This window comes from Typopeltis vanoorti, chromosome 1, assembly GCF_054136105.1.
Source record: "Typopeltis vanoorti isolate ZY-2024b chromosome 1, IOZ_Tvanoo_1.0, whole genome shotgun sequence".
NCBI lineage: Eukaryota > Metazoa > Arthropoda > Arachnida > Uropygi > Thelyphonidae > Typopeltis > Typopeltis vanoorti.
Genome location: NC_143549.1, coordinates 69,136,498 through 69,148,504, shown reverse-complemented (window position 1 = coordinate 69,148,504; position 12,007 = coordinate 69,136,498). Strand labels below are relative to the sequence as shown.

The 12,007-nt window shown below is 38.1% G+C and overlaps 1 protein-coding gene across 2 annotated transcripts in view; it reads right to left on the bottom strand.

The window, feature by feature from the left end:
* Window positions 1–12,007, bottom strand: part of LOC150110069 (copine-8-like) — a 294,861-nt gene that overhangs the window by 187,112 nt on the left and 95,742 nt on the right. For both annotated transcript variants that reach the window (XM_090391056.1, XM_090391066.1), the window contains exon 7: window positions 7,341–7,369. In XM_090391056.1, the coding sequence (XP_090247182.1) occupies window positions 7,341–7,369 (29 nt within the window). The remainder of the gene's footprint in view (window positions 1–7,340; window positions 7,370–12,007) is intronic.

Sequence of the window (12,007 nt, the reverse complement as noted above, 5' to 3'; positions counted from 1 at the left end):
CCTTGGTCTTGCACTACCTGTAGGATCAGCTAGTCTTGCATCACTTGCAGGCGCAAACTTGACATTTTTGTCTGTTTGCTTACTTGGGAAAAAATGGAGTAAAACCAGGTTTAAAATTGCTTGGTATCTTTAACATAATTATACCCAAGGTAAAAATACTTTCTACATCTATATCTCCTCCTGAGATTTTTATTTAATAAGGTTAAAACACCTTATGATAACTTGTTTTGGTAAAATACTTACAAGCTCTGTATTACTAAATCTTGGTATTTCTAGCCTAGCTCCCACTAATGAGACCTCAAAAAAGGTCGAAACCGGTCTGGGTAGTGGCCCCTTGCCTTTAATACAAAACATCATACATCCCCTTCTTGGAGATGTGTTTTGGCATTAAGGGTAAATATTAAGATTAGTGATCGGAGCTTGTTCCACCTCTACCACGAGTAGCCTTGGTCTTGCACTACCTGTAGGATCAGCTAGTCTTGCATCACTTGCAGGCACAAACTTGACATTTTTGTCTGTTTGCTTACTTGGGAAAAAATGGAGTAAAACCAGGTTTAAAATTGCTTGGTATCTTTAACATATATATATATATATATATTGATGAAATATATATTGTTAATATATATATATATTAACAACATGATTATATAAATTTCAACCAGTTAGTATCGAATGGTGTTCAATACTAGCTGAAGGTTGCCTAGAGTCCTGAAGTATAGATACTAAATATTAAGTAGGCTAAATATGTGACATCCAGATTCTTCGAATTTTCTTGTCACCATTATTGTTGATATTTGGGTGGTTTATCAGAATTTTGCAGGCTTCCTTAAATTTTCTTTCATACCAGGTTTTTGTATGGTGTAAAGAGTGGGTACTTTTCCAATCAATTTGGTGTAAGATGTTGAGAGCATGATCCGAGAGGCCTGCTTCACCAAAACTGTTATATTTAATGTGTCTAATGTGTTCTTTCTTGCATATAAGGATTGTACGTCCAGTTTCACCAATATATGGTAAGTTACAGGTGCAGTGGAAGCAATAGACTCCAGGAGAGAGGATCCTTGGAGGAGTTGAATATGTTTTAAGTTTTGTAGGTGGTTTAAAGGTGGCATTGAGATTATAATGGTGTGTAGGATTCTGTTGATTCTTTCTAATAATCCTTTAATGTATGGGATGGCCATGGTTTTACTGTAATCTAGATTCTTTTTTGATGACGTTTTATGAAGAACTTTATTAATGGTATTTTTGTTATAGTCATTATTTATAAATGACTATAACATCATTTGACATGAAATGACAAGAACTAAAAATCATCGCTGATGATTTTTAGTTCTTGTTTAAGAGCTTGCTGGGCAGAGCAAATTGTTATAGCTCTGTTTTTAAGGGTGTTAATGATTCCATATTTTTGTGATGGGTGATGGTATGAATTAGCATGTATGTATTGACCAGTGTGTGTGTGTGTGGGTGGGTGGGTTTGCGGTAGACCGTGACGGATAAACTGCCTAAAGGAAGACGTGTGACCAGTGTATCCAGGAACGGGAGCAAGTTCTGATTTTCCATTTCAACAATAAATTGTATGCATTCATGTTATTTGTTCAGGTGGCTAAGGAATGTGTTTAATGTTCGTCGCCCATATGGCCAGATAATGAACACATCATCAACGTATCTAAGCCAGACTGTAGGTTTTAGAGTGAAGAAATCAAGAATCAAGAGCACTTTGCTCAAAAGCCTCCATATAGAAGTTAGCAATTGCAAGGGGGGGGGGGGGGGGTGAGCCCATGGTCGTACCTCTTTTTTGTAGGTAAAATTTATTTTGCCACACAAAGTAACCGGGACATAGTACGTGGACAAAGAGGGCCATAATGTCGGGCGGAAATTTGTTCCCTAGGAGAAGAATTGTGTCATTGATTGGGACATTTGTGAAAAGGACAGAAATGTCGAAACTGACTAATAGATCATCTATGTCAAGTGTTACGTTTTTAATTTTGTTTGTAAAGTGTTGTGTGTTCTTTATAGAGGAGGGGGAATGATCTACCAACTCCTTGAGTATTGACGCTAATTTCTTGGCAAGGTGGTAATTAGGGCTATCTATTTCTTCTACAATTGATCGAAGCGGCACATTTTGTTTGTGTACTTTCAGGACACCATATATTCTGGGAGCGCGGGCGTAATGAGGGTATCAGTTTTTTAACCGTGTCTGATGGCCAAGAAGTGAGGGACTTAAGTAATTTCTCAGTGTTTTTCTTTATTCTGTTAGATGGGTTATAGTTTACCAGCTGATAGGTGCTGTTATCGGAGACTAGTTGATTCATCTGACGGATGGATGTTGACCTGTCAAGGACGACAGTGGCACTGCCTTTTTCCGATTTTGTTATGATTATGTCTTGATTAGCTTTCAAAGACGTGATTGCTGCTAGTTCCGCTTTTGCAAGATTTTCTTATTATTCAGAACATTGCTGGTTTCTAATCGTATTTTATCGGCTATATTACTGGGTAGGGAGCTGATACCTCTTTCTATGTGGTATACAAAATCCAATTTGTTAACACTTTTAGGTGCTATTGTGAAGTTAAGACCTTTATCAAGTAGTGCAAGTTGGCTGTTGTTTAAGGTGTGGCTTGATAAGTTGATCACATGACTCTTGCTTGCCGGTGGTTATTCGCTCCTTGACTTGTTTGTTTTTCACTGTTGAAGCTGTTTACCAGAGAAGAGATCTCCTGATTGGTTGGATTCGTATGATTGGCAGTCACAATTCGCTGTTGTTTCAAAATGTGAAATTTGGAGTTAAGGTTTTCTTTATTATTTTCTAGGATATATTTAGCTGAATTGTCAGTAATTCTTTCAAGCACGTGTGGAATATCTGGATTTATATAACTTGATAGTTCGGATTGCACTTTTGCAACTTGATTTTGAGTTATTGCTAGATTTTTGCGGGCTGTTTGGATTTGTTCTCTAAGAATTGTTTTCTCTGTGCAATCATAGATCCGAAGTGCTTTAGCAAATGTAAATTTCTTTTCAGCGTGATGCAGTTGGGAATAAGATTATTGTCTCTGCATCTTGTTGCCTCCATGAGTTGTCTCCATAATTTTCCAAAATGTATTCTGATCACCATGTAAACCTCAAAGAAAGGATATTCTTCACCAAGCTTTTTGTCCACAGTTCTTCTCAACCGTTTCTTAAGTATACTTGCATAAATCTGACCAGGAACACTCAGTAGGGATATACCTCTGTAATTCTCACATTCAGTTTTATTTCCCTTTTTTTTTATATGGGTACTACGAGAGCGCTACTCCAATCATTTGGAATTCATCCCTCTGAACTATGCAGTGCAGCTACTGTAAGACTTTTATACCTCAATACTTCAGCATTTCTGGTCGATTATCATCCATTCCTGCTGCCTTTCCACATTTCAAGCCTTTGATGGATTTTTCTACTTCAAGTATGGATATGTGTTCCTGATTGTATGCTGTTAAGTGTTTTTTTACCACTGTGCTATATCTGCTTGTTTCATTTAGCAATTTTTCAAAGTAATTACTCCATACTTCAAGGATATCTTTTTCTCCAGTTTTCGTGTCACCTTTATCATCTCTAATTCCTTTTACACACTCTTTCCTCCATTTCTGAGTTTATTCAACAAACTCCAAAATATCTTGACACCTTCTTGATATTTATTTTCCATGTTCTTACCAAACTCTCCACATGACTTTTGTTTAGGTAGTTTTACACAGTGTTTAGCTTTCTTACATTTGTCTCTGTATTCTCTAAGAGCACAAGCTGACTTATTTGCCAGGAACTTTTGATATGCTTTCTTCTTTTCCTTCACTGCTTCTTTAACTTCCTGTGTCCAGCATGGAGTTCTGATTTTTCTATCCTTGCAGACAACCTCACTACATGCCTCTCTGGCTGAATCAATCAGGGTTTCCTTCAAGGCTTGACACCGAATATCCAAGTGTTAAATCGTGAATGAACTAGTTCATGAAATAAATGCTTATCATTCTCAATTTAACAAGTTCACCATTTCCCAAAGACTAAGTGATAATCAGGAATGATGCTGTTTAAGTAAATAATGCATTATATTCTAATTCTGTAAATTTCACCTATAGCTTATATGTTAAAAATGTGTACTATTTGATATTTTCCTTGTACCTTGAAATAATGCCTATGGATCTAGATACTTTTATTGGAACTTAATCCTATTATCGGTAATGCTGCCGCCGGCCATGATCGTGTATTGAATTCTGCAAGTCATGCTTGGGTGTGGAACTTATCTGCCAGTCGCATTGATAGCGCTACTCATCACGCACAAGTTCTGTCTCGACCGTCAGAGTCCTATTTGGAGCTTGTAGCTTGCAATACAAAAGCTGATTTGATAAGTGAGTAAATCCAATGCGTGGAGATAGCGGGAGATATAAAAATTAATTACCTGACCTGGGAGCACTCTCTTGTTCCTGATTTTCAGCCTAGATGTGTTGTCCCAGGTGAACCGCTGATGTTGTATCTCGGAGCTCTCGGCACGAGTCACCTTGTTCTATGTCTTAGAGTTGGTACTACGGAAGCTGTACTTCAACAGAGAAAAACTAAGTCCAAGCAGGCGATGTCCGAGGAGAATTCTGAGATTTCTAAAGGCATACAGCCAAGAAATCCTGAAATCTACTGTAATGAAAGTCTATGCTGATATCGAGGAAGGCCCCATGCAAGGAAATCTGCGAACGCTATACTGGCCAGAGAGCAGTAACAGAGAAGGAGCTGAAGATTGTATCTTGCTCAAGACTAAATAGTGATCACTTCCAATTTCAAATCCTCTGCACATTCTGGTGTCCTGCACCAAGGAGAAAACATCACTATCAACAATAACATTCAATGAGACTTTTCTTATTCCTTGCTGCTTCTCTCCATGTGAATTTGTGCACATTTTTATGTTGGAACATGGTGTTAGTAATAACCAGTCCATGTCCTGAGCAGAAATCCAACAAGTATTTGCCATTATTATTAGCTTTGCTCTTTTCTCTAAATTTTCCCAAAATATTTTTGTATGCCTGACAATCATTTCCTACTCTGCTATTTAGATCCCCAACAAGGACCAACTTTTCCTTTTTCATTGTGTCTGCTGTTTTCTCTAAAGCCTCAAAAAATTCCTCCAATTTTACGTTAGTTGAACCTTCTGTGGGACCATAGGAACAAATAAGTCTTTGTCCAGTTCCCCATTCTGATATTTGCCCATCACTCTACTTGAGACTGCCTGCCATTCAAGAAGATTAGCCTTGTATTTAGTGTTGAATAGTATGGATACTCCTTCTTTTCCTTGATTGTCATTGCCTGAATATAACCTTTTATATTTATTGCTCAGAAAGATCTCACCAGTTTTTGTCTTTTTTGTTACAGTCACCCCTATTATGTCGATCTGGTACTTATCTAATTCTTCAGCTAGCTTCATTTCTTTGCCATTCAGGCTTATGTTGATAGTACTGATCCTTAACTCTGGGGATGTTGAGTTGGGGGGTGTGTTTTAGGATTTGTTCCAGTAGCTGACATTTCGCTGATTGCCCTAGTGAAAACAATGGAGGCTAACCTGGCAATGCCCCAGCCCGCATGAAATTCTGTCATGTTGTATCATCATTTTGTATTTTGATTTAAGCCAATAAGAATACAATTTGGTCGGCTAAATCCCAAACTGCCAGCCAATCCTCGTTCGTTCAGTATCCAGGTAGATACCCAACAGGGTGCACTACGAGGTTAGGATTGGACATTAGGTCAGAAGCCCTGGTCGGTTCTCTGCATTCTTTTAAACGCTATGTGGAGGCCTCCTCTCAGTTAAAGAACTCTGACCCTTAAGCACCCCTAACCAATAGGCATTTGCCATTATTATTAGTTTTTCTCTTTTCTCTAAATTTTCCCAAAATATTTTTGATTGTCTGACAATCATTTCCTACTCTGCTATTGTTTTCTCTAAAGCCTGAACAAATTCATCCACTTCTACCTTAGTAGAACCTTCTGTGGGACCATAGGCACAAATAAGTCTTTTTGTGCCGTGCCTATGGTGAACCCCCCCCCCCCCAATTCTGATATCTGCCTGCCATTCAAGAAGATTAGGCTTGTATTTAGTGTTGAATATTATAGCTGCTACTTCTTTTTCCTGATTTTAATTATCTGAATATAACATTTTGTATTTATTGATTTTCATTTTACGCAAATTATGGACTCTACAACTGTGTTATGAATAATTATTTTAATTTCCCAATGTTTCGCCCTTCATATTAAGGTCATCATCTGGAGTATACACATATATTTACAGAGACAAGCTAAATTACATTTCACACATTATGTTGAAGATACATTGATTTGATCAATGGTTATTTTACTGGTCTGACCTCTAGTGAAAATAAAATAAATTAACGACATCAAAGCTCTATTTAAGACAATATCAAAGAAACCTTCTTTCATATAGATAGTTTTGTTACAGTAAAAATGATGTCCTAATTTAACATGACAATTGTTATATTAGAATTAAGATCCTTGATAAATCTAATATAACAATTGTCATGTCCAATTAGGACATCGTTTTTACTGTAACAAAATTACCTATATGAAAGAATGTTTCTCTGATATTGTCTTAAATAGAATATAGCTTTGATGTAGTTAATTTATTTTATTTTATTTTCAATACGAGGTCAGGCCAGTAAAATAACCATTGCTCAAATCATTGTCTCTTCAGCATACTGTGTGAAATGTAATTTAGCTTGTCTCTGTATATATATGTGTACACTCCAGTTGCTGACCTTAATATGAAAGTTGAAATGTCGGAAAATTAAAATAATTATTTATAACATGGTTGTAGAGTCCATAATTTGTGTAAAATGAATGCTGATCACCCTCTAACACTAAATGAAAGGATTTGTATTTATTGCTTTGAGGGATCTCACCAGTTTTTGTCTTTTTTGTTTCAGTGACCCCTATTATGTTGATCTGGTACTTATCCAATTCTTCTGCTAGTTCTATTTCTTTGCCATTCAGGCTTCTTATGTTGATAGTACTGATCTTGAACTCTGATGATGTTGAGTTGTAATGTGTTTCAGGATTTATTTCAGTAGCTTACTTTTTTTTGCTGTTCGCACTGGTTCCCTGGTTCTCCATAAAATTTTAAAATTAGTGGAAAGAAGCTACAAATCAAGTCATAGAATATCTTATCTGTACACTCACATAAAGATCTTATGGTAACAAAAATCAACTTTTTAATCATCAGCACCAGAAGTTTATATAAATATGAGAATTTCACTTGTATTTATCAATTAAAATATATATAGATAGCAAAAATATTTCAAAAAATGAATTGAATTATGCAACTTACTTTACATGAGCTCACTTCTTCTGCCACTACTGTAAATAAATAAAAAACAGTGTAACATATATCATCTTATGAAATTTCATATTAAATAAACAACAACAAAAAAAGATAATTTTAGAACATATGTAAAAGAACTGTAAAAGAACCATTTAGAGCATATATAAACTGTATAAGAAACATGCACAGTCATAAAACATTTAATAATTAGAATTTTCAGCTTGGTTACTACAAAGTATACACTCATGAGCAGTTGAATTAGAGATACCTGCCGTGTTGGTGCTGTGGTTACCCCAGTGAATGGAATAGTGCCATGTGTCACACGTGATGGGGATGTCGTCAGACCTTGTATTGGCCATCTGTACAAGTAATAGTCTTGTACAGACGACGATTATAGTCTTGAGATGGTAATATCTCGACTATTACCCGACTAGTCGGGTAATAGTCGAGATACAAGACTATAACCCAACTATTACTAGTCGGGTTATAGTCTTGTATCTCGACTATTACCCGACTAGTAATAGTCGAGCACAGAATGGGGAAGACTCTAGATCTCAGCGAATTCGATCATGGCCAGATAGTCGGAGCAGACATCTCCGAAGTCATGCAGGCACTGGGCTTTTCATGCGCCACTGTGTCGAGAGTGTACTGTGAGTACATGGAATCGGGTAAAACCACAGCTGCCAGGGAAAACTGCCATGTGTACAACGTATCGATGACAGGGGATGCGGTCGGCTAGCTCGGATGCTAACAGCAGATAGACGGGCAACAGTGCTGCAGATCACTTGCCAATTCAATGTTGGACAACAACGACGTGTGAGCAGCCACACCATCCACAACCATCTCCTCGCTATGGGGTACAGAAGCCACCACCCGACTAGGGTACCTCTGCTCACCGCACATCCCAAGGCACAACGATTAGCATGGGCACAGGAACACCGTCAACAGACCCTCGATGCATGGAAAAAGGTCGCCTGGACCGATGAGTCGAGGTACACATTGGTACACGCCGATGGCAGGGTACGAGTGCGTCACCAAGCACATGAAGCAATGGATCCCTCGTGCTAGCAGGGTGCAATTCAGGCGGGTGGTAGTGGTATCCTCGTATGGGGGACTGTTTACGTGGAATGAAATGGGTCCCCTGGTACATCTACCATTATCCCTCACTGGTGAATGATACAGGGACCTGCTGTCAGATCATGTGCACCCATTTCTGCGCCTACAGCGCCCTGCAGGAGACCTGTACCTACAGCAAGACAATGCACCAGCCCACCGCTCCTGAATTGTGGGTGGATGACCACTCCATGGACATGAGGATGCTTGGTTGGCCCCTGGGGTCCCCTGACCTCAATCCTATTGAACACATCTCCGATGCTGTCGAGAGAGATATACGCGCCCTGGACCCTGCTCTGACCTGCTCCGTGCATTGTGGGAGGCTGTGCAGTGGTCATGGATCAGTTTGACTCCCCAACGCTTCCGGTGCCTTGTAGAGTCCATGCCATGCTGCATCACTGCCGTCATCAAGGCGAAAGGAGGTGCTACCTGCTACTAGGCAGGTATCGCTAATTCAACTGCTCGTGAGTGTATAATAATAATAATAATAGAAAAAACTTATATTCTTGTTTTCATCCTTTAACCAAGCATGAGTAAAATAAAGTTTAAATGTAAAATATCATAATTGCCTATTTTATAGAAATTCTGTTTACTTTATATAAATTGCCTCAGTATCCCATAATGCAAACCACACTTCCTTTTGGAAGTGTAGCTATGCATTATGGAAAGGTCATTACCTAGTTTCACCTTTATTGAGCTCTGACATCAATGGGAACTAAACCATGAAGACAATGATTTAGTTCCCATTAAATCAATGCAGGCTAGGTTATTTTGGATTTACGGATGAAGCAACTGGCTGTGAGGCCAGTGTATTATGTCTGTTAACTGCGTGTGTTCTTATGGTCAGTCTGTCTGCTGTGTGGGATGAAAAACCTGAGATTCCAAGAGTGTGTGTATGGGGAGGGGCTGATACCTCTGTATGAGATTGGCCAACTCGCTTCAGAAGAGTGCTGATAAAGGTTTTTCGAGTCCTAAATAGGATTAAATGCAGAAGTTATGTTTTCCATATAAGATACTGAATGAGTGCAGTACTTCTGCACTCATTCAGTTCTTCCTGGATCTGGCCTCCAGTGATGAGACCTCAATAAAGGTTGAAAATAGTGTCAGTAGGGACCCTTCCCATAATACAGCAATATACATGTCCACAAGGAAGTGTGCATTACATTATGGGATACTGAGGCAATGAATGAAGGTAACAGTCTCTATACGAAAGAAGACCTATCTATATACACAAGTATTGGGTTGTTGCAAATGAAATGGCCGATTGAAAAAGAAGAGAATAAAAAGAAGAAGAATACCTGTTTAATCAAAGTAATCTCCAGCAGCATCAATGCATTGTTGCCAATGTGTGGCAAGGTCATTTATACCACATTTGTAAAAATCAGTGTCTCTGGAAGTGATGAAGTCCTCAACTGCCCGATAAATTGATGAGTCGTTGGCAAAGCATTTCTTGGACAAAAAATGGCTCAAGTGCCAAAAAAAAATGGTAATCTGTTGGGGAAAGGTCAGGAAAGTATGGAGGATGAGGCACAATTTTGTATCCCAAATTGTTGATTTATTGTATGGTTGACACTACCATATGTGGTCGGCTGTTATCCTGAAGCAATAGGACTCCATGTCTATTCACAAGTGCTGGTTACTTAAGGCACAATTTGTCATGCATTTGCCGTATCTGTACAAAATCAAGCTGCATTTATCGTTTCACCTCGTAGAAGGAATGAGTAGTGAATTACACCAGCAGATGACCACCATACAGTAAACATCTTCATTGAATGCAGAGGTACAAACAGCAGCAGGTCAATATCCAAATACTGTTCAACTTCTGCAACCTACAAATCCTCAATCTATTCTGATATGGAGCATTTCACAAATCATTCATCATCTTGGTCAATCATGTATGGATATTCTCTACTGCTTCCTTATCCCAAGAAACTCAGGTGACTAGACCTGAGCACAGTAACCTAGATGTGAATGTATCAAGCCCTTATAAAGAGAAATAACAACTTTCTTGTCTCTACTTGTTAGTGTGTTCTTCAATAACCAAGTAATCCTATGAGCTACCTTAACAATATGCCCTCTAACCTAAATTCCTAGTTTCATTTATTTCATGGAGTACAGTCCCATCAACCTAGTACACATCTTGTAATCTATTTCTCCCAAAATGCATAACTTCATATCTCCACATTAAACTGACACTCATTATCTTTTGCCCATACTGACAGCCTATTTTAATCATCCTCAAGCTCTCCACATTGCCTTAACTATTGTTATGTGCCATCCAGTCATTTTTGACTCTTGGTGATCTTGAGAACAAAGGCTCTCCATTCCACTTGGGCCTCTTGTACTTTTGCAGCAATTGTAAGTTCAAGTTGATAAGTTCCTTTATGTTGCCCATCCAACTCTTTTGCAGTCTTCCTCTTCTTCTCGTTCATTCAATCTTCCCCAACATAAATGCTTCATCCAATGATTCATCAGCTCGCATATTTCCAAAGTACATCAGCTTATGTTTAGCGATCATCACCCACAAGGGGTATTCTGTCTATCTAATCCTGTCCTTACCTTATCCTTATTTACCTTATATGTATTCTTAACTATAAAACCTTCTTATTCGTCATTCTTGCAGTCCATGGAATTCTTAATAGTTTCCTCTATGCACATAATTCAAATGAATCAATTTGCTTTCTCTCTTTCTTCTTGATAATCCAGCTTTCACATCCATACATCACTACTGGAAATACCATTGCTTTGACAATTCTGACCTTTGTGGCCTTACTCATCACACATCTGTCTTTCATAATTTTTGTCAGGTCTAACATATTTTTTATCCCTCGACGACTATCCTTCTTTTAATTTCATCTTCACATTTACCATCATATCTGATTGTGGACCCTAATAAATCATAACTTTCAATGATTTCTATTACTACTACTCTGTCCAATTTTGCATCATCAACAAACAACTGAATATTTCCCATTAGATTAATTTGTACATAAATGATATAGGAAGTAAACAGTAATGATCCTAAGACAGAACCTTGCAACACACCACTAAACCTGTATTCTCCTCCTCCATATACCATTTTTTGGTATCTATCCATCAGCTGCCCAAGTATTCATATAATCAGTGTAATATCCATTCCCATTTATTCTAATTTGCATAACAGAGTTCCATGTGGTATTCTGTCAAATGCCTTTGAAAAATCCACAGAATCATTGTGTAACCATTCCCTTTATCCAATTCAGTTGTCACTCTTATACAAAGTTAGTAAACTACTAATTCATGACTGACCCCTTCACAAAGCCATGTTGCCACTCAGAGTACTGTATTCTTATCCATCCATTCCTGAATTCTCTTTTGACCAGCTTTTCCAGTACTTTTACCACCACTCCTGAGACATTGATTGGTCTATAATTTGCTACTGCAGTCTTAGAGCCTCCCTTATGAAAGAATTGTCATGCCCTCTTTCCAATCTCTTGGAACTCTGCCAGAGCTGAGATTTAAATTAAAGAGCCTAGTCAGAAGCTAGTTAGCACTCATTAAAGTTATCCTTCCATACTCAT